This window comes from Miniopterus natalensis, chromosome 16 (assembly GCF_054644295.1).
Source record: "Miniopterus natalensis isolate mMinNat1 chromosome 16, mMinNat1.hap1, whole genome shotgun sequence".
Taxonomy (NCBI): domain Eukaryota; kingdom Metazoa; phylum Chordata; class Mammalia; order Chiroptera; family Miniopteridae; genus Miniopterus; species Miniopterus natalensis.
In genome coordinates this window covers 13642440-13666553 of record NC_142096.1, presented here as the reverse complement: position 1 = coordinate 13666553, position 24114 = coordinate 13642440, and the positions used below count along the sequence as shown (strand labels likewise).

At 36.5% G+C, this 24114-nt stretch overlaps 1 protein-coding gene across 1 annotated transcript in view; it reads left to right on the top strand.

Moving 5' to 3' along the window:
• The window catches only part of EIF3H (eukaryotic translation initiation factor 3 subunit H), a 68189-nt gene that overhangs the window by 30013 nt on the left and 14062 nt on the right, over positions 1-24114 (top strand). The window contains exon 3 of the mRNA XM_016207782.2: positions 23342-23509. Coding sequence (XP_016063268.2) covers positions 23342-23509 — 168 coding nt within the window. The remainder of the gene's footprint in view (positions 1-23341; positions 23510-24114) is intronic.

Genomic DNA, 24114 nt, shown 5'->3' with positions numbered 1-24114 from the left:
TTTGATTTTTTTCTCTCAAGAAGGGTAAGCATGATATAGTAATGAAATATATGAATATATAATAGAAATTCAATATCATGCTAACAAAAAACAACTGTATTGTAAGTATTCTGATAACCTAGTCATGGAACTCTGTATTTTAGGCAGAAATAATTTGTACTGTGCTGCGGGGTCTGATCCTTGATGCTTATCTTCTATCAAGTCTTAATCTTGTTCCTATTTATTAATATATTAGAGCTAGAAAGCTTTGAAGAATGTCAGGCAAGAACCATTTCCTAGTATTTAGTGGAGGGATATTTTGAAACTTCATAAGCATCCTGTTTTAAAAATTATCAATTTAATTTACATCTATCTAGATCTTTATATCCTCATGAATTCCTTTTATTCCATGAGTTATTATAGTTATTATTATTTATTTTGATGTTCATTTTATCCCTAGTTTGATCAGGAGGATTACATTGAGGATGGCTGTGTTCTTTTGCAATGTCTCCATCAATTTTTCGAGCATTTCCTTGCTCTGTGGTGTAAGCTCTGTGGTGTAACATTGTCTTCCAGGCTCATGTTACACTTTCCGTGTCACAATAATTTTTCAAAGGAGCCCTCTGTCCTCCCAGAGAAGAATGGTACTTAAAAGATAAGAACTGGGCACTGACTGTGCTCATGGCTGTTGAAGTAGCACTGCTTCTGGACCTTTATGCTGACAGAGCTATGAAATGTATGGATTCAAGTACACCAGTAACATACAGATAAACACGTTTACATCTGTGCTTCTGTATTTACCTGAGTTCACACTGAAATGTTCAGCTCTAGCACACTGCAACAGAGTTTATTCTAGTTTTCTCCCTTGCCATATTTGTAAGTCCCTTCTTTGAAAATATGGCCCACAGTATACTACATTAATTTATATGGTTAATTTCTCCTTTATGTGACTAATCTTTCTCTGCCGTTCCCCCTTATCCTGTGCAGATGCCTTCCTCCCCTCCCCAGGCTCTGACTCCACATACCATCCCCATCTCCCATGCCGCCTTCCTCACCCCAGTTGGCCAGACCACCCACCCATGGATTGCCCTGCTTTCCTTACCCAGCTCAGATGCTGACTGTCCATGTTGTGCTCCTCACTCCACCTTTTTCACTTTACTGAGCCTCTGACTCCCCTTGCCAGCCACCTTCCATTGACCACCTTTCTTATCCTGTTTAGGCTTGGACACTGCCCTGGGCCATTACAAACCCCTTTCCCTCCAAGGTGTGGACTTTTTCTTCAGGAAAAAAAAAAAAAAGTGCCTATGCACAAACCTTAAGGAGATTGACTCATTTTTAAGACCTTTACATTAGATAGAACTTTCTTACTGCTGTTAAAAGGCATTCTGGATATGATCATGGTATAAATAGAGGAAGCGTGGAGAGAAACGTTTATTTTCTCACTCCTTGTTAGTATGCTAGTAACCTCCATGAGTGAGTTTTAGCTCACACTTCCTTCTTTAAAGGATTAAGCTAACTATCTGCGTCACATAGTATCTCTATCTTTTCTGAACATAATTTGATTTTAGGAAAACTCTTTTAGGGAGAAGTTACAGAACTACTTCTCAAGAATAATTTACACATAGGTCAAATATTTCAATGTAATAAAAACAAAACCAACAAAAATCTTGAAAGAGCTAAAATAAAACATAAGTGATGAATTAGTTAATATGCAGTCTCAGATTAGGTAAGACTTAGTGTGTATGACGCAGAACCAAGAGACATAAAATAAATAGTTGATAATTCAAAAAATAAAAATGTCTTTATGGCAGAGTGAAGGAAAATATTTGCAATTCAGCAAATATTTTTAAAAATTGTATAAATCATTTTTACAAATCAAATGGGGGGAAAAAAGAAAACAAATAGTCCATGGGCCAAACATTGGGCCAGACGTGGTCAGATAGTTCACAGGAAAATATATAAATAGCGGTTAAGTGTTCAAAAAGATGCTCAACATTATTCATAAAGAAAGAAATGGAATTTAAAATTATAACAAAATACCAGTTTTCACACTTCAGATTTGCAAAGATTAAAAAGTTTTATAGCACCCTGAATTTGACAGACACTATGTAAGGAAACAGGCACACTCACACATTGCTGATGGCAGTTTAAATTGGTACAGACTGAATGAAGAGAAGCTTAGCAATATCAAAAATGGAAATGTTTGTTCACAATTTTTTACCTTGAAATTTCACTTAAAGGTATTTGACTTATACATCTTCGTACATACAAGAGTATTTATTACAGGAATAGGTACTACAAAAAGATTGAAAAAAAGTTGATGCTTACCGGCTGGAAAATGATTAAAATATTGTACATCTATTCAGCGGGATGCCATCAGTCTGTGTAGAACTATGAAAAACTCCGTGTGAACAGACCTGGAAAATCTCCCAGACATATTTTTAAGGAAATAATTTTGGGTTTTTTTGAATATGCTACCATTTGTGTTGAAAATATGTGACTTTATGTATCTTTACGTGTAATAGGCTTGTTGTATATGCATAGTTCACCTTTTAAAGGCTACACACATAAACTGGAAAGAGTGGTGACATCTGTATGAGGGGCATAGGAGTGAGAGGGAGACTTACTTTTCACTTTACATTTACTGATTTTTTGAAACATAGGTATGTGTTACTTAGGGAAAAAGTTATAAAATTTATATATGTTGGCAAATGATTTTACATTGACCTACTCAGATGTTAATGCTTGCAGGCTGTTTCCTTGGTAAGTTACTGCTTAGTGTCTATCATCAGTGTAAATTACTTTCCAGTTGTTGGTTGAACCTCTTTATTTTGACCCTTTGACTTGGGAGGAGGGGTTCAATAAATAAAAGAAATTACGTAAAAAAATTTTTTTTTTATCATTTAAACTGCACTACAGTGGACTCTTGACATTCACAGATATGTCCTTATTCCAACTTGAGTTTGAAATGTATAATCATTTAGTGAACAGGTCAGTTATCAGTGTAGCAATGTGATTCTGTATTTATTATTATCTTGTGGGTAATACCATTTGAGGAGTGATTGAAACTTTGTTTATTTCTGGAAAAGTGGCTCTGAAAATAGCCACCCCTTACTCTTAGAGAGGCTGTTCTATTAAGCTCTTACTTATAGTCATGAACAAGCAGTTACTGATGTAAATGATGCTAATGTAGTTACAAGATTAAAAATGTTGTTTCCCACAAATTAAACATTATGTTTTTGGATATACTTTAGCACTGTTTAGTTAAACATGACCATATTTAGTATTTTGACATCCTAATATGTTCTTGTACCATTGTTATTGAAGTCCAAAAGCTTACCTGATATTCAGGAGACATAACATTTTTGTTTAATTGTATGCTTTTCTGGGCATGAACTTTGAGGTTTTAGAGATTTGGGCCTCAAGAAATCTTTTGTACAAATTTAGTTACTTTGGTGTATGAATTAATTTCACTCTATTCCCACATAGACAGAGGTAAGCAAAAATGGTGTTGACATAAAGATAAAATTAACTTACCTTTAAGCAGGTAGAAGAACTTGGGATATATTAAGAAGATACGGTGGATTGTAAAAACTATGAAGACCTGCTCTGATAAGAGTTGCTGTCAAACTTAGCAACATGGCGAACTGTATTTGTGCTCAGGCCACATTGTTCTTTGATCTAAGAATACTGGATAACAAAGTTGAATGACAAAGTTCACCTGAATAATAAGCATTGAGGTCCAGTGTATTCTCAGAGACACAACACTATCACTAACTTTGGTGAAATTTACTAAGCCATGATATGTGTTCATATTGTTTTCACACTTTATGTGCTTATCAGAGCCTGTAATGTGTTGACAATAATGATTTCTTATTCACTTGCTTGTTTTTACTTTTCTCTTTATTTAAAGTGCATGCAGGCCCTCCCTGGGTAGCTCTCTCCCTCTTCCCTTCTTCCCCCCCTCCGTTTCCCCTTCCCCTCTCGAAAATCAGTAAAAAATAATAAGAAAAAATAAAATGAATGCAGAGAGCAGAACCAATCTTGAGTATTTGCTGTATCTAATTATATTAGACATTGAGAATTATAAGAAAAGTAGGTTATAATTAGATCCCAATGTAAGTCAGTTTAGAAATGGTAGTTAGGATCAAAGTAATGTTATAGCAATCTTTAAATAAGTTGCCTCAGCTCAGTTAGAACTTCTTTTCAAACTTCTTGTGAGGAGCTGTTTCGCTTTTTAATTGTATTAGTTCCCGATCTGGCTGTTTTAGATTGCTGTATTTTCAGTAATAGAGTAAGTGACTTTAGTAGTTAGTGGTCCCTCCCAGCTCTTTGCTTTTGCTTAAGTCCAAGTGTTAGGAAGCAAAGGAATAAGTGGCGGGCCAGTGCGGAGAAGGATCTGGGGCTTGGTATCTTCTAAGAACCAGGTATCTTCTAAGAACAACTGACTTTGCATAATTGTGAAAGTGGAAATTATTTTAAACAGATATTAAAGTGATAGTGATTATTATGAATAGGAATATATTACCGTGTATGGGAGGAGTGGATATGGCATTATCACCAGATGTCAGACCCCTTGGATCTTCTGGGATATGTTCATTTCATATATGCGTTCCTATTGGTGCCTTTCATTTTACCCATAATAGTTTAATTAAAATAGAGGAAATCTGACTTTTTAGTGTGATAGGACCTTTGACTATATTTGAGTTTTTAATAAATATATACATAGTTTCCAGAGTTCTTGATTTCTGTAATAGGAATACATTGGTTTTAGTACTGTGTGTCATTGAGGAGCTCATATACAATCTACAGTACTCAGCTCTTTTATATTATGCTTATTTTCTTTGGCCCCAGTTGTTTGTTCTAAAAAATACTCACTGTTATTTAACTGTTGTATGAAAGATTGTAACTTGTTCCTGTGTTCTGCTGATGGGCATGTTTATTTAATTCAGAAATTTATATTCATTTACAAATATAATTTGGATTGTTCCACCATCTATATTTTTACTCCTAAACAGATGAGGCTAGAAAAATTGTTCTCACCTGTACTGATGAATTTTACACATTACTATTTTTTAATAACTTTATTGAAATATAGTTTCTCTGCTATGTAATTTACCCATTTAGAGTGTACAATTCAGAGATATGTACAGCCATCCCTACAGTCACTTTGAGAACTTTTTCATCACCTCATAAACCCTGTGCCCTTTAGCTGTCACCTCCCTGTCTCCCAGCCTCCACCTCTAGCCTTAAGCCACCACTAATCTACTTTCTGTTTGCATAGATTTTTCTGTTTTGTACATTACATATGAATGGAATCATCATATGGTCTTTTGTGATTGATTTCTTTCACTTAGCATAATGTTTTCAAGATTCCATCTATATTGTAGCGTGTATCAGTACTTTATTCATGTTTTTTTGTATACATATGGTAAAATACAAAAACGAAATTTGTCATTTTAACAATTTTAAGTGTATAATTAAGTGGCATTAATTATAACCATAATGTTTTACACCCATTACCACTATCTATTTCCAGAAGTTTCTCATCACTCCAGACAGAAACTCTGTGCCTATTGAGCAGTAACTTCTCATTCCTTCTACCCCCCAGCCCCTGGTAATCTTTAATCTGTTTTCTGTCTCTATGAATTGGATTTTTTTTCTGGGTACCTCCTATAAGTAGAACCTTGCAATATTTGACCATTTGTGTCTAGCTTAGTTACTTTAGCATGTTTTCAGGGTTCATCTATTAGAACGTTATCCCTTGTTATGGCTGAGTAATAATCCACATTTTGTTTTTCCATTTATCAGTTGATGATAAATGGCTATTATGAATAATGCTGCTATAAGCCTTTGTATACAAGTATCTGTGTGGACATTATGTTTTCATTTCTCTTTGGTATATACTTAGGAGGGAATTGCTGGGTCAGATGGGAACTTTGTGTCTAATCATATGAGGAACTGCCTGACTTTTGCAAAGCGACTGAACTACTTACACTTTATTTTTTAAAAAATTTAGATACTCATTTATTCTGAGCTTTTTGCCTCATTTTAAAAAGTATTACTTCCCATATCCCATTTAAAAACATTTTTGTTGCAAAATATATCCACAAAAGTACATTAAACAAATGCAGTTTGATGAATAATTAAAAAGCAAGCATCCACATAACCACTACTTTGGTCAAGAAATAGAATGTGGGTAGCACCAGAGGATCTCCCTGAGTGTTCTGCCTGATCTCACCTCATCTCCCTGCGTTCCCACTGGAAGTAACTAACTAGTATTCTGACTTCTGAGGCTTAATCTTTGATAGCTCTGTTTGTATGCACTATGAATTTAGTTTGTTTCCGAGCTTTATGAATATAAGGGCAGTATGTGCTTGCTTCAAGTCTTGCTTCTTTTGCGCAGCATTGTGTTTGTGAAGCTCATCCTCTGCAGCTCATTCATTTTTCCTGGCTGCATTCTGTTGTGTGAATATCTCATGGTATTTGTTCATTCTATCTTCAGTGGATAGAATTTCATTTTGATGTGAAATTTCTAGATTTTTAAGAGCACTGCACATGTCGAAACATTTTGTATGCTAATGGCCATTTACAACCCTTATTTAAGGTTTGAATACCAGAGATTAGATGCTGTTCTGTGAAGAGAAGACATTTCACTACTGTCTAATATGTTTGTGGTGAGTTTGACAGTAGTTGCTTGTTGCAAAGTTTTTGGAACTTTTCCCTTGGTATTCAAGTGTTTCTTTAGTTTTTCCCAGTAATGTGAATATCATATAGATAAAAGTGAGGGAAATTGTGTGTTAAATTGAGCCAACTTAATATGGTATTTATCTTTATATTTTATTGCTTTGCATTGACCAGAAAGATTTTGTTATGTTTCATTTAAGCTGTGGTCAGAATGTGTCTCCTGACCTTCTGAAATACTTATTTTTAACTATCCTTAGCTTGTATTATAAGTGTAAGTAGGCACTAGTCAGACCTGATTCATCCTAGATTAGTGTCTTGGGCATTTTAGGTTTCTTATTTGAATGAACGATTGCTTTTGTTACTGAGTTTCTATTATAAGCATCTTCAGAAGGAATCATGAAGTACATAAATAACTTAGCAACCCTCATGGCTAGAAGTGTTTTAAATTTAGGTGGTTTTCAATAGATTTGAAAATTATTCAGAAATGAAGGCAACCATGGTAAGTACTTTGGAAACAATGCAGTTTTAAAACCCTGTAAAAATGCCTCAATTAAACAAATGTCTCCTGGCCCTTCTAAAAAAAAAAAAATATCAGACCCAAGTAGAAAACACTTATAAATTCTATCAAATGGCTGAATTAGTTTCTCTTGAATTCCTACATTTATTTGTCTTTAGATGATATAGTAACAAAATAATGTAATCATAAGTTGTAGCAGTTGTTTACTTAAAAACTTGCAGGTTGCACCATTGATTTGTGAATTTTACTGTATAATTTTACTATATTTGTGACTTGTGTCTTTTTTTGGGTCAGGCAGGTCGTTGATTTCTGGTCCTTTTCATGAATGTGTGAACTTGTTGAATTTTACTGAAATTGCTATGCTGTGTTCCTTTCTTAATACAGTCTGCAACCTAAAGTGCCTTTTGGACTCTTGATACATTCTTGATTGGATGCTTAATCTTTGCATAGGTCCCTTTAAAGGGAACATGTAAAGTTGTTGAGCGTATTTCATGTTTCATGTTAACTGCTCCGTCTGTTCACATGAACTAGCTTCAGGTTTTCATTATCATCTCTTGCCAGAATTACTGTGATAGTCTCTTAATGGGTTTTCTTCCCCAAGTCTTTCCTTTTTAGTCCATCCTACACTCCAAAGAGATGCCTTAAAACCGAGGTCTGAGAGCGTCACTCCTCTACCTAAAACCCCTTCTAGCACCTCAAGTCTCCCTGGCCCGGAGCCCTTTGAGATTTGGCTCAGGCCTGTGTTTCTGCCCTTTTCCTTGTTCTTTCTCCTATGCACATTATATAGTAAGAGATCTCTTATAGAGCTCCCTGAAAATTCTCTTTCACATTTGTATGCCTTTGCACAGTGTTTTCCTCCTGCCAAAATACTGCTCTCACTTTTTCTGTCTGGCAAATTCTTACCCATCCTTCAAAACCTAGCACGGGTTTTTCGAACCTCTGTTAAGCCTTTTCTAATGCCCAGTTCCCATTGTCCCCTTTCCCTTAATTCTGCACCCTATACTCTGTTGAATTTATTCCATGGTATTGTTACCTACCATGTGGCTTTCTTACCTACTTGTGAACTGCTTGAAGGCAAGGACTTGGTCTTAAATCAAGGATGGGTGTCAGCTCCCACCTCAGTGCCTAAAAGTAGAGATAGGTGCTCAGGAAATACTGGCAGAGACCATCTGGAATTGGAGTTGCGGCTCACTCTGTAATGACTTGGAATATCTTTCCACATCCTTCTATTTTTCATGTAATATGGATGATTTGATCCCATTTGGTCACTCATCTTTAATTTCCAGGATATGTAGACTGTTATCCTTTCTGATTAGTAGGTAGTCAAGATATCCACAGAACCACCACAAACATACAAAATTAGCTCCATAGAGCTTATCATTGACTTTGAACTTGGAATAAAATCAATTCCTGATGTGATGATAAATGTTTTATATTTAAGTAATATGGTTTTAATTCAGAATATGGGACCCAAAATAAGCTTCATAAATAACTTTTGTAAACTATTCCCTAAGGCTTTTGTGATTAGTTGTTTCATCCAGTGGTGAAGAGGCAGAAACGGGAAATCAAGTATTCGTTCTTTTCATTGATGACTTCCTGTGTTTAATAGTAGGACTAGTCTGTAATTGTATTCTCTTTTTTACTGTCAGTAAAGTTTATTGTATTAAAATGCTGGGTAAAATCCAGTGTCTCTTTCATGGGTACTAATGGAAGTAGCTGATAGTGTGAGGTGATGGAAACATTTTATTTCTAAACACTTTTCAGTTTGCAGTTGATTTCTGTTACTCTAGGGAACTGATCCTTCACAGCTGTTAGCAAATGTAAGTGGGTTCCTCTCCTGCTGTGCAGATCTTTCCTTGTTTGGGAACCTTTCATGGCACAGTAGGGGCTTTTAAAAGTGTCACAAATGTAAGGCAATTTATACTGCAGTGAGCATGGAATTTTGTTGTTGCTGTTTATAGCAGAAAATTGAAAGTTAAAAGTAAATGGAGGAGAAAGGCTGCTGAGCATGGAGTGCTGGTGAAAGTAGCCTATTTTGAGTTAATAATGCCATCTCTTCTGGTCATCTGCACTTTCTCTGTTTTCCTTTTCTCTTCTACTCCAAATTGTCTTATTGGTGACTTGAAAATAAAAGCAGAGGAGGTTGATGAATCACAGACTAGAAATAGCATACATCCTGTCTTGATTAATATACCTGGGGGAGGGACGTAATCAGCCATCACATGGTAGAAGCAGTCTATTGAATAGGTGTGTGTTTTGAGCTGAAGTGTGTCCGTATTACAGAAACATTTCTCCAAGTACTCGGTGAGGCTGTTGTTCGCACATTGCCGAGAGAAAGAAAGCGCTCTGTGGCTGAAGTTCTTAGTACCTCTTTATTCTCTGCTATGCTTTTACCACTTAGCATGGAGATTACAGCTATCACACTGGAATGCTAACTCTGCAGCAGATGTGATCCCGAAGCATGTTACACATTTCACCAGATGTTCCATTTCTCCTTAGGGCAAACTTCTGGTTAGTTTCTTGTATCAAACACTATAAGAAATCAGAATTTGATGTTTATTTTAGACATACTGTGGTTGTTTATAAATAAGAGAGAAACGGCACAGTCTTTTATAACCTAAAAGACTGGGTGATTTGCATAATAGTAAATGAGTTTGTCGCAGCTACATTTTATAAATCTTTTCCTAGTTAATATTGTGTCTACATTCTGTATGAAAAAGCTTAGGAAATATATATTTTAAGAAGTACCTTTTATGAAATAAACACTAGTCGTATTCTTTGTTGATTGTGTAGCAAATATTTATGATTTACATGCTCCTTCCAAAAAGGCATTTGAAGCAGCTATGAGTTTCTTGCTAATTTGACGATTTAAAACATTTCATAATTGAACAAATTGTGGATATTCTTAATCATAACATCTGCAGGATGTTGATTTATAAACACTGTAAAATGCTGTGTTGTTTTCATGCTATGCATACTTCCTGTAGTGTATGCTTATAGTTCAAAAGAATTATTTTCTTATCTATTTCCTTCAGTCTTTGATTTTTAGCACTAGTCATAATTCTGAGTCTGGAAGAGATTTCACGATATTCCAAATTTCTGTGTTTTTCCTTCCCATCAATAATGGTTCAGAAGTTTTATGTAACGTTAAGGAGGGTTGCTTAGCAAAAACAGCAGCAGTATCTAAGGAGAAATGCATCATCTTATTTCTTTGGAATAATAGGAATAGAGTAGCTGCTGGGTAATTAAAAAAAGTGTAATAATGGAAGAATCACAGTGTCTTTTCTTTTGGGAACTTTATTTGTGTTTGTTGTACATCTTCACTTTAGGGTGTGAAGCAAGAACAGTTTTATAGTGGGTGTGTTTCGGAAGATACACTCTCTGTTCTTCCTGTTTTGAATCAGATATTTTGGAAAAAGCCCTTATGTCGCAGGACTTCCACTGGTGAGAACTTGATCCTTTCCTTCCAGTTTCATTGCGGCTCTTTTAGTGGTTATAGGATAAATGCTTCTCTTTGAGATTAAAACAGAACAGAGACAGTCTCTTTTATTAATAATCAAAGGAAGTACTACAGATTTGTGATTAGTTCTTTTTCCAGATAGGGAATGGTTAGAGACAGGTCTTATAGTCTCTTTTTAAACTCTGCATTTTAAAATTATACTACTGTAGTGGACAATTCTTACACTTCCTTTGTCTGTTAAATGGAGATACTAACAATACCCACATCATAGAACTGTTGGGAGGATTATTGTAAATACATGTAAAGTGTGTAAGCTAATGATAAATGTAGGCTATTATTAGTCATCTTGTGGCTAAAAAGGAAAAAATAAAGATGGCTCAAATGAAAAAGGACTCAACATATGTAACCTGCATGGGTTATATACATCACTCAGTGCTGATATGACCTTAGCAGTTACAAAATGAGCATCTTCACGATAACCAGAGATTACGTTTTTTTGCATTTGTCCAACTTTGGTATTATTTTCTTATAGTCCTTTCTGTAAATATTGACATCAACAATTTTTTTAATTAAAAATTTTTTGTAATTTATATAAAATTTTTTTAGCTTATGTCATCTATCCCTGTGCACGCACACCATTGCCAAATTGAGAAAGTTTAGTAGAAGTTGGTATGGACTGAATGTTTGTGTCCCTCCAAAGTCCATATGTTGAGGACCTAACCCCAGTGTGATGGTACTTGGGGTCTTTGGGAGGTAACTAGAGTTAGATGAAATCGTGAGGGTGAGGCCCTGGTCCTATAGGATCTGTGCCCTTATTAGAAGTGATACCAGAGAGCTTGTATTTTCTCTTTTTTCCATGTGAAGACACAAGGAAGAAGGCAGGTAAGCCAGGAAGAGAACTCTCACCAGGAACCAAATGATCCAGCACTTTGATCTTGGGTGTCCCAGCTTCCAGAACTGAGAAAATAAATTTCTGGTATTTAAGCCACCCAATCTATGGTATTATGTTACAGCAGCCCAAGCTGACTAATAAACAAGTGAAGCTCGACATTGGACATATTAGGGAGATAAATGCATTATGTAAGGGCATTGCAATAAGGAAAAGGTGTTGTGCTTAATGTGTGGGGTATGTCTCTGGCTGCTTTTATTCCTGATCAGAGAGCAGATGTCTATTGAAATTTTTGTTTTATGACGCCATCTGTAAAATGTTATTGTTTAATAGATGGTAGGTACTTTGAGATATTTTGACCTTAAACGTTTATGCAAGTTTAGTTGATTTTTTCTAGATAGGCACTTAATGTACTAGTCATAATTCAGTGTCAGATGATTATCATCTAGGCAGAGGTCTCTTTGGAAAAGTTCATGCATTACAACCACAGCAAACAACATATCGCAACATTTCATTTTTATATATCCTCTTGGTGAGGTTGTTGAAGAGACGTAACAGACAATTGGAAGGTAAGACTCCCCCTCCCCCATATCAAACATTTCCTGCACACGGGGCTTCATACTGTGCTGCATATCCTTAATAAAATTTCATTTTAATTTTGTAGGGAAGGTAAATTTATTAGGTATAGACCAAGCACTTAGAAATTTTTTTACATATTATGAATATATCAGTCAGCGCATGCATCTCCTACCGTCTTGAAATGTGACCTATAAAGTATTTTGAGTGCATTTGAACCATGCTGCCTCTGGAGACAGGAATATCTTTTCAAAGAGTTTACTTTCTGGTTTTGAGAAGTCCTTGGAGAAAGCGTCTACAACATTGTCTAATCTGTGTAGAAGTAAAACAGGAGAGAGGTTCTAGGAGAGAATGACATGGTGGCAGTGAAATAAAATAAAATGCATATTTGCTAATTAGTCTTAGTAACTTTTTATGGCCTCAAATGAGACACTGTTCACTTAAATTAGGCTTTTGACCTCTGTGTTTGACCTGATTGCCAAGCTTCCTTTTCACAGTGGAATGCTTGAGGAAGCAGTCTTTTCATCTTTCCTGTACTTTCTTAATAGCCCTCAACTGATTTTAATTTTGAGTTTTGCTGAGAGCTTAGTGTGGCTTGATCCCTTCAGTGTAATGGACAATTCTGCAGCAAATAGACCTGACTTTTATGCTCTTTGATCAGAACATAGCCTTTGACATGAATTTCTGTCTCCTGGACCCTCTGTGCAGTTCCTTAGGAACATCTGGTTTACCTCTTGAAATGCTTCTGTTACTGAACTCAAATTCTTGCATCTCTCTTTTGCTTTTTCTCTCCCTATCTTATCTATATCTTTAAACTTAACTATCACTTTTGTGAGCATGTGAATTTTGTTACGAGTCAGAGAACAGAATGTACTCTATTTGAACTTTTAACCCATGTTAAGTTTTTCTTTTTTAAATGATTTTTGCATTATAAAAAAATTAATAGTTCAGGTCTCCTGTTTTCTCAGCTTGCAGCTATTCTTTTGCACTATTATTTTGCAAGGTAAGAAGCCAGGCCTTTGACTTCCAAGCTTGATTTCATGGTAGTTATTAACAGAGATAGTTTGTTCATTGTAAAGGCCCAGAGAACTATATGAGATAATCCAGATATTTCTTTAGGGAACATTAAGCATTTGAGTAGACTCAGGAATGTCAGCTGCAGGAGCCTTTCTGTATTCATCGCCCTGTGCTGGACAGCACCTAAAAGTCTGGCATGTATTTTCTCTTGTCCACCTTGGGAATTACTAGTTTTGATCAGAGTAATTTAGGTGAAGCCTCCATCCAGCTTCCCCGTGATTGACTTCCTGGTCTGGGCAAAACAAGGGCAAGATGACATTCTGTTGGGTCTCCTGCTGAGAGCCTTTCAGAGCACCTTTGGGCTGTCATTCTTGCTCTTCTCAATGGTATATCTTTGGTGATCTCAGTGCTCTCTGTGCTGCTGTTGGGCTGCCACTGAACTGAATTGATTCTGACTCACCCTTAACCAGTCCCCTGGGTAACCTGGTGCTGCTGCTCAGACCTCCTTTCCATCTCCACCCCCATTCTCAGTGTTGTTTTTAAAGTCACCTGCTAGGGAAGGGCAGGGAGCTTGTTTCCTTTATTTGGAAGAGTTATAAATAGAATCAGGAGATAGAAACTTACATGGCACAAACAGTTATATTGTTATAAGCACAGTAATAATAGAACGCCCAAAATTACTTTTTCTTGAAATCTAATTTCTTTACCTTGTCTCTTTCTTATTGAATCTTTTCTTTATTATACTGAATATAATTAGCTTACAGTGTTTTTTTCCCCCTAAGAAGTATTTTTTCCTTTTGTAATTCCTTTTCATGGTAGATTGTTTTTTGACCACACTTATGTTTGTACATGTGAATTCTCTTTCATAAAGTGGATGTTACAGATTCATAGACCTTTTTGTTTAAGTCACATCTGCATCCTCTAATCTCCTCCCCTATTTTCATGATTTTCCCCTGCTCCCAGTATGGAGATAGAAAAGGAGATATGTTTTTACAACACTTAAGGACCAGTGTAGTCAAACCCAATTCTCCAAACACTTTTCCTTTGTCCCTAATAACTACCATAATCTGGATTATAAATAGCATATTTTGAATAATAGCTGATATTGCAAACCTGTTGAGCTCTTCTTGAGTTTATTCAGTGTACTGAGCTCTTATGAATGATTTTATTTAAGCCTCTTAACTGCTTTATGAAGTAGGTACTGTTTTCTCTCCCATTTTACAACAGAGTAGACCTAGGTTGAGATAATTTGTAGTTTAGGTTATACAACTAATATGTGATAAAGATGGTATCTGAGTTAGCTTGGACTGCCATAACAAAATACCATAGACTGTGTGGTTTAAACAACAGGAATTTATTTCTCACAGTTCTGGAGACTGGAAATCCAAGATGAAGGTGCCAGCAGGGTTGGTGTCTGGTGAGGGTTGTCTCCTTGGGTTGCTGACGGCCACTTCCTCAGTGTATCTTCACATCAGTGCTCAGTATTGCCTGTGGATGGAGGGAGGGGGAGAGAGAGAGGAAAAAAAAAAAGAAGAGGGGGGGGAAGCAAGCTCTGTGGTATCTCTTCTTATAAGGGCACTAATCCCATTGTGAGGGCTCCATCCTCATGACCTCAGCTAAACCTAATTATTTCCAAAGGCCCCATTTCTAAATACCATTATATTGGAGGTTAGGCCTTTAACGTAGGAATTTGGGGTGGGTCACAATTAGATCTATAATAGATGGTGTTCAGACAATGTTGGGCACTTCAGATCCTAAGTAGTCTGGTTCACTAGCCTCTTCCCTGGTACACATCTGTGATTTAGGAGTGCTTGGTACTTACCCAGTAGGCAAGCTGGCCAGCAGTAGGAAATTCTATCAATGTGTGCGTATGCACTTCTTTAATATATGTATTACAAAATTCTTTTGCCAAAAAATAAGAAAAAGAGAACACATGCAAAATAAGAGTAAGAATTTAAGTAAGAAAACAAAAATCATCTGTGACCTCACTCCCTAGAGAAGTATTGCCATCACTATTTTAGCATATTTCTTTCCAGTCTTCCTCTGTTGGAGAAAGGAGTAACCCAGGCTGTTTACATATTGGCCTTATATGATTCATAGTTTTAGATTCTGCTTTTTTTCTTAGCGTCTCATCATTCCATACCAGTTAATTTTTTTAAAACCATTCTAAATTATTTTTGCCTTGAAGAAAAATTTGAGAGCTTCCAAGAAGGTAGATGACTGTGTGAGCTTAGTGTGGGAGAAGTTGTCAAGATCGATGACTCAGAGAGCCCCTCACTGAGGGAAAAAACATAAGAAGTAGCAGGCATGTAGGATGGGGTTGATAAATTCAGTGTATACTTTTACAGAATGTAGTACCTATGGGACTTCCCCCTGAAAATGCTCATTAAGCAAAGAGCCATCTGGACTGGAGGTTGGTTTTTTTAAAATTGTCATCATCAGCCCTGGTTGTTGTAGCTCAATGGGTTGGGTGTCATCCTTTGCACTGAAAGGTTGCTGGTTTGACTCTGGTCAGGGCACGTGCCTGCCTGGGTTGTGGGCTCCATCCCCGTCGGGGGTGTGTAGGAGGCAGCTGATTGATGTTTCCCTCTCACATCGATGTTTCTCTCTCTCCCTCTCCCTTCCTCTTTCAAAATCAATAAAAAAAAAAAATCTTTTAAAAAATTGTCATCATCATATGGCTGGAAGTTGAAACCACAAATTTCTAGGTGAGGAAATTAAGGTTCAGAAAGATAAGTGCATTAATTACCACCGTCTCATTAGGCAGCCATATTGAAGAGGGAGCACCTTTTAAAAGATGATGTCACTACAATTTTATCATAGTGACTGATTCCCAGTTCAGGTGGTACTTAGTAACTGGTTTCAGACCATCCCCCTCCCCTGACAGTTTGTTCACTGCAAACAGTACTTCCAAAGGTCATTATTTATTCTCTATTTTGAATATTTAGTGCTCACTACTGATACATCCCATTCTGCTTTTTGAACAACTAGAGTTTGGATTGATAGGCACTTTCTTACAGGATGAAATCAGTTCGTTTTGGTAGCCCCTTATTTTTTTGGAGGGTGGGGGTAACTTGTACAAACTGTTTTCTGTGTTACGAAAAGTTCTAATGTGGCTATTCTCTTGTTTTACATTAAAAAAACCTAGGTTTATAGGAAAGGTAAATGTGATTGATTATTCTATTTTAGAGATGTCTTCTGCTTCTCAATACAATGCATAATAGTTTTCTTTTGAGACCTCACATGAGAGTTTTACTTCAGGGTTGAGAACCAGAGAGAGTCTTAGCTTCTTTGATACCTGAGGTTTTTCTCCCCTTTCACAATGTAAACGACCATCTTTCTCTTTTTGCTTTGATTGCCAGAGTGCTCAGAGCTAGATTTGTATATTTTAATCAAAATATCTGTGGCTTTCTTCACTTTGTGTAAGTCTCTGCTTCACCTTTAGTTCCACTTTCCATATTTCATTTTCTCTAGTCCTGATTTTACGGATTGTGTTTTCATGCAAGCTACTTCATGTCTTTTTTGAGTATTGTAAGGTAAGACGGGAGATACCTAATGTCCTAGTTTGACTTTTCTTTAGGGCCTTAACAATAATCATGGTTTTGAAACATTCTTGTTATCTGTCCTCTTGAAAGCGTTGGTTTATTGCATGAAAAATAGATATTTTCTAAATCTAGAAATTCTCACTTGGTCTAATATGCCATGCTCTTAATTGTTGCAAGAGGTAGCAGTAGTCAGTAAGTTCTTCCTTAAGTGAGAATTCTTCATGGTGAGCTGAAAGGGGTCTAAAACTCTTGGTACTGTGAAGGTGAATTCACTTTGTATAAAAAGATCTCAAATGGCATAGTACAGTTAACTTAGTAGCTCTTCTCTATCATCTACTTATGTGCATGTGTTTTCGTGACCAAGGACATACGTGCATATATATTTTAAATTCTTATAACCTCAAAGAAATGGGATCTCCTGGATGTGTTTCATGATTTAGATAAGAAAACAATATGAATTTGTTACAGTTTGTACATATTATTTTGTTATTTTCTGTGAAGAATCCAGTTTATTTTGTAGGAGACTTCTTAAGACACATTAAAACCTCAAAAAACCTGATTTCCAATAATTTTCAAAACTTACAAGGTTTGAAAGTTGGAGTGACACCCCCCCCCCAATTTCCTAATTCCTAATTTGCTATCCAGAAGAGATTCATTCTCAGAATTCATCAACACTTTAAAGAAGAAATTAAACCACCTAGGACAAATGAACTATTTAAAAATTTTTCTGTAAGATTATTAAGAAAGGCAGTATTTTTGTTACTCCTATTTAAATGAAACAGGTTAGTTGCTAGGTAGAGTAGAAATGATATTGGACACTTTATTGTGAAAAATCGAACTGTTACCACACTTCTTAAGCAGTCACACGGGTAGCCTTCATAACAGATGTACTAATTGAAAAAAAGAAAGAATATGCAATACAGACTGGGTAGGATAACATGGGAGTTTTCAGAAATGAGGGTACTGTATTGTTCTCGCCGCCCAAAGAGGACTTAAGTCTTTTTCCAAATGCACATTCTGTTTGCCTAAATCTACATCTGCTACTAGCTTTGAACAGTGCCTGAAACGTATGTGCAGCTTGGCAGAAAATCGGATATGAAGACGAAAGCACGGGGTAGTTTGTCTTGTTAAATAATGGAGCACAGCTTTCACAGTTGCTAGCCTTCCTGTGCTCACTGGTGTCCCATGATGCTGCTGGGAAAGAGGCTTGTGATCATTTTCTTAACAGTCCTGCACAGGTTAGCCCTCGTGCTAGAACAGATAGGAGATTTTGATGTATTTCATTTCCTTGTCTTGTTTGTTGAAATCATTGATTTGTTTTGTTTGTTTGTTTGCTTTTAAAGCCGTCTCTTGATTGGGCTTAGTTTGTTTCTTTGCTACAAAGATTATGTCCTAGATCTGGTCTCTCTCTGCTCCCTTACTTGATGTGTTTGTACAGGTTATTTTTGATCTGAGCCAGTTCTTCATTACAAAGTAGTCTTGGCATATGTTTCAAATAGTAACATAGAATGAAACATTTTAGGAGTTTGATTACATATTTGAGATAATTATCGACTTTGACATTTAAAAATCTTTGAAGGTAGTTTTTCACTTAAAATCTTACTGGAGTGTTAAATTATTGGTTAACTTAATGATCAAACAGGTACGTGGCATGGTTTCTGAAAACCTTTAGAAATTGGGGGTTTCTGCTGTATCTGTGTTATGCTTTATTGATCCAGAAATAATTTACGCTTTACCAATAAGAAGAGATGAAGTTTTGTAAGTGGGTGGTTGCCTGGGCAGTCAAATTGAGTCCTGCCACTTTGCAAGCTGTGGGAAACAGCTTTCCTAAAAGGATTTCAGTAATCGTGATTAGCTCATTAGAGTTATTGTGAGGAATAAAGTCATATAACATATGTATACCATGCAGCAGAAGTCTGACTTAGTAAGTGCTCACTAAGTGCTAGTTTCTTTCTTAGTGCTTAGCTCTACTCTTTCCCTTTAGGCTATACTATCTGTACATATTTGAAATATAATTTTATAACATTTAAAAATAATTTGGATTTCATACAATATTAAGTCATTAACTAAGACAATAGATCCATTAAGATTTTAAAATTTAAATTAGATTACCTGGTCCTTTGAGAGTTTCCTAATGAGACATCTGTAAAACACTTTCTTCCCCTTGATCTGACAGAGCTGGAGTTTGAAGATGTGCTACAGCTCGAAATTTCTCCTTTCTGCTCATCCCCAGCCTGGCCGACTATGGCAGTTTCTTTGTTCCTGTTTTTCAGTGAGAAATTGTTTCTTGAAAGCTCACTTAAAATATTGAAATAAAAAAGATAGTTTTTAAAATGAGGGTGAGGAATTGAAGGTGAAAAGAATGCTAGCTAATTATTCTACTTGTACCGAAAAGCTTCTAATCCATTATCCTCCTCAGGAGCACTCAGATCTCAAACTTCTGTGTGGTTGTTTGACAGTGTAACTCCACATACAGCATTTAAATATAAGACAACATATTATTTTCAGTGTTTTCATATTTGAAGATAAAACAAGAGAAAGCCCAACGAATGTGGTGGATTTTTGAAAGGAATAGTTATTGGGTAGCCTGCCTCAGTTAAGACATTTTAACCCTCTGCAATTTAAAATCGCCTGTTTTGCAAAGAGCGTATCTGGAAAAAGTGAGTATGAATATACTCGTGCCAGACTTGGAATAGTTACTCAGTGTTGTAAATCGGGCTCTTCTTTGCTTGGGAGAGGCTTAGCCAGTTAAGAGGATTGTAGAGGTCAAAGAGATTTACAAAATTTCAGCTCATTTCTATAATCCTTCCAAACTTTGTAGCACCACCCACCTCAGTTACATCTAAGTGTAGCTCTTGTATTAGAAATTTGAGTTGGCTTAGTAGTAACTACCAATTTGTCTTTGAAATTAATTTGCTATGCACTGTCTCTCCCCATCTTTGGTAAGGAGTTACCTTTTTAAGCTGCACATGTTAAAAGGTTCTCCCCTAAGCTTTTCACCACACAGTTCTGAGCCCTTCTGTTTGAATATTATCATAAACTTTAAAATACTCCTCCCTCCAAAATTTTTTCCCCTTTGCTATTAATCTTTGGGAAATTCCCCAGGATTATTTAGCCATTAACTCAGAAGTGAATATCATTAGGAAATTGCTGCTTGCGTTTCTGTTAAATGAGAGAACTTTAGAACAAAAATGAAAGCACGTCTAACCTGGACCAGCTCTACAAAGTTGCCTAAAAGCGCTTGGCTCTTACTTCATTGATCTGCATTAACTCAGCCATGTGGAGTGCAGGCACTTGATGTCAAGGGGCCTCATTTTTTCTTTTCCTTTTGTTTCTTTGAAGACATTCTCTGTTCTGAGGTGTGAGGCACTTCCTGGATAGGAGTGAACCTTATCTCTGTCTTGCCTCATCTTTTACACACTCCTGTTAACTCCAGCCCAGGAAAGTGAGACTGGCCTGGCATGAGAAGGCACATAGCTCTAGCTCCCACTTGCCAGAGCCTGTGGGCTGGGACACAGCATTGTCACAGTCACTTCCAGATAGCGTGAGCCTCTCCCCCGCCCCCGTTACATTAGTGTTGTAGCTAAATTGGGTCTCTTGTTCATGCTTCGGCTACCCACCCCTAATATAACTCCTGAGAGAGACCAGCATAGCCACACAAGCAGTGGCATTTGCCCTGGAGATTGGAGTCTGGAATGACCATCCTTACTGTGTAAAATTTACTGACATGTCACCATTTCATGATTTTTTCTTGTCTTTTCTGTAGGCCAGAGGGTAAGTAGGTGTGGCAGTCAGATCTGTTGATTGATGGTGGCTGCCTGGAAGCATGGTTTTGAAATAGTTTAGTGGGCAGTCTGCTCAACATTTCTTATCTCTGCTTAGGTTTACGGGGATGCTTTTGCAGGGTTTGGTTTTGCATTCTTTGAAAACTTGGGCTGGAGGAGGAGAGAAAGCTGTGGGTGAAGGGAGACAAGGCTACTCGTCGCAAGGACACAGACCTCAAAGCTGGCAGAGAGAAAGCAAGTGCACTTGGCTGTTTGTGAGTTGTTTCTTGTTCTCTGGCATGTATACAATAGAAAAAAAAATTCACTTTTTAAGAATTTTATTGAATGAAAGTAAACTCTTCGAGGCATGCAGGTATCGGAGCACCCTGTGAAGAGTCACGAAGAAGACTGGCCCCCTCAGTGCTCCCAGCTTGACTTTGGAGCTCAAGCACCCACCCTTATCTTTTCATGGGTCACTTGCAGTCCTGTTTCCCTATGTGATGTGTCCAAGGAGACATTATTTTATCTTTTTTTTTTCTTTCTTTAAATTGGGGTGGTAATTTCAAACCAAGTTGGAGAATGTCTGGAAAATTCACATAGAATAGGCCCAGCACACGTTTTTGTGTGTGTAATAGTGAAATTCCAGTGCATTTTAGATTTTCAAAAGCAGTTTTGTCAACTCACCTCTCATTGATCTCAACCTTTATATTTTTATATTAATCTACAATATTTAGGCCGTATGAAAGCTCTTATCACCTTAAAAATGAGTTTTTATTCAGGTCTTGTAAAATCTGTAGAAGAGGAAAATGGAAGTGCCCCAGCCCCACCCCCAACAGTACAGAAGCTCACTCTCTGCTTCTGTACCCCCATTCCCGAGATAGACAGTGGGACAGTGCAGGTAACTCCACAGGATGGCAGGCTCATCCTTAGCCACCTCCCTAGCTGAGAGAAACACTTCATTTTTTATCCCTTATCCAGGGGGCTGTCAGGCAGGCAAGACCTAGATGAAGAAGGAATTTGGAGGTTTGCTACTGGTTAGAGAGTTTTTTTACCGCCTGCATCCTGAAAATGCTATTATAAAATCTATTGTATTTAGGCTATTTGAGGGGAGACTTATAAGATTACAGAATATCTTTCAGAAAAATGCATTGTGTTTTGTGTGTTTTTTTTTAAATGTTAATGGGAAAACTAAGCATCAGAGAATGATCACTAACTGGACAGCAAGATTCCCCACAGGGGAAATTCAGAGCTGGCATGACAACCTTGATCTCTAGATTCCAAGCCTTTCTTCTTTTCTACTATTGCCAGTTTGTAGATTCTAACCTCTGCTTGTGTTATAGCTAAAGGGTACTTTAACACGTATTTTGGAATTATTGGTTGTTTAAAAATTGTTCTATAAAATCATGTTTGTAATTGTCAGTTGCTTGATAATCTCTCCCCATTTCACCTTCCCCATCCCTTTAAAATAAATGGTAATTTGTCTGGTTCTCCCTTTACTTGTGATATTGAAACTTTTCGCTTGTAAGTTAAATTTGAATAAATTTTTTTATTGGCCAAATCTGCTTTTACTTTACTTTCAAAGAGTTATAGAATTTTAAATTTATGTGGCTGATACGAATCTGTTAAACTAGCTAGGAAAGGGGTCTCATGCTAGAGAGACAAAAATTTAAGATAAAAGATAATTGATGTAAGATTATTGACCATCATATTGTGTATAAAAGGAAAAACTTTAAAAACCCCCACATAATTCTTGAGTAGTTGATGGATTGGCTGCCATGTTTTATCATGAGAAATAGAATAAGCAGATTTATAATTTCTTTACCTAGTAACAAGTGTTGAAAAATAAGACCGTATTCATCCAAAGAAGGTTCTTTTATACTTTATGATCCTGAATTTTGTTTGCTTTGTGCAACTAGAGTGCTATAACCAAGGAAATGACAGACATGTAACCTTACTTTTGTTAAAACCTGATTGTGCTTTAAAAATGAAGTGGTTAGATTTTGAGTTAAGCAAATATATTTACTCAACATAGTTATGCTTTCATTGTAATAGAAATAGCTTGGATATTACTTTGACTATAAAATTTTCTCCTGTATCACATATTTGCTATTCATTATTGGGCTATATTGCTCTTTTAATGTTTAATTTATTGTCAGTTTGCACCTATTTTTCTAGTAATGCTGCTTGAAGTTTATCATATACATTGTAGTCATTAATTTGACAAAAGCGAAAGTCATCCAACCTTTTTATTCCATACGTGGAGATTAAAACTCTATATTAATAAAAAATATTATCTGTTACTTAACACAAAGCAACACAGAAACAAGAAAGAATTCTTTTTTAAATCTAGCATATGCAGCAGGGGGCACCAGATGAAGGCTAAAATGAATTCTTATATTTTAAACCAGCTACAGCTTGTATCCTGTTCATATTTAAATAACGTGGTAGTTAATTGTTTCCTCATTAGTTTTCTTAATGGTTTTAACTTCAGTTCTAAAAGCTATGCTGAAGAAGACATTGATAACAATTCTCACTTACTAATTCAAATGAAACTTCTTACAGCCAGTTTAGTAATTACACAATTTTTTTCTTAAACATATACTATTTTTAGGATTTTAAAAAGGGGAGTGGAAACTACATTTAATAAATAATTCCTTATTTAGCACAGGCATTATTATTGTGTTTTTAATACCTTTTCTACAAAATGTTTTTTCACTAATAAAAAAATGATTTAAAAGCTTAATTTTATTTTCTTTGTATGTGAGCTGAATGAATTTTAAATCTGGAAACCTGTTCCCTTTAGCTAATAAATAGTTGTGTAGAAATTATTTCCGAAACAGCTTGTGTTTAATACTGGTGGCATCATTCAGTAGTTTCTCTTTTATCGCCCTCCTCCCCATTGTCTAGTCCAATATCAAATGGAAATGATGCGGAGCCTTCGCCATGTCAACATTGACCATCTCCACGTGGGCTGGTACCAGTCCACATACTATGGCTCATTCGTCACCCGGGCGCTCCTGGATTCTCAGTTCAGCTACCAGCATGCCATTGAAGAGTCTGTTGTTCTCATTTACGGTTTGTAGGAGTTTCCTTTATTATTCTTTTCTTCCCTTAATATTATTACTACTACTATTTTTGCTCTCTGTCTTTTTGCCTCTAAGAGCAGCCTGGCAGGCCTTCTCAAGTAAATACCAACCCTGTTTCTGCAGCAGCCTCAGCAGCAGCTAAGTCTAGACAGGGTTTCCTTCTTTCTGTTTATTTTTCTTGCTATCAGAGCCCTGATGTGTACATTTTGGAATGCTGGAGTAGCTGCTTCATTTTTATTCCTCCATCTCCCCTCCCTCATTTGAAGGGGCTGGTGGAACTAGACCAGATGTCTAACAAACCCCGATTGCTGGAGTGTCTGGCTCTGTACGTGACTGACCAATCATAACACAGCGTGCCAAGTTTTTTTTATACCTCTGACAGCAGCGTACAAAACCTGGACTGTTTCTTAGCACAAAGATTTTTTTCTTTTCGGCCTATTTAATGGTGTTTCCTCAAGCTCTCCAGACCAGATGTTCTGTGCTGTATCAGAACTGTAGGCAATTTAACAGCTTTATAGCCTTCCCCCTCCCCAAACACTCACAGTTTGCCATATCTGGCAGACTTGCATATAGTTTCCAGCTGAGAAGTAAATG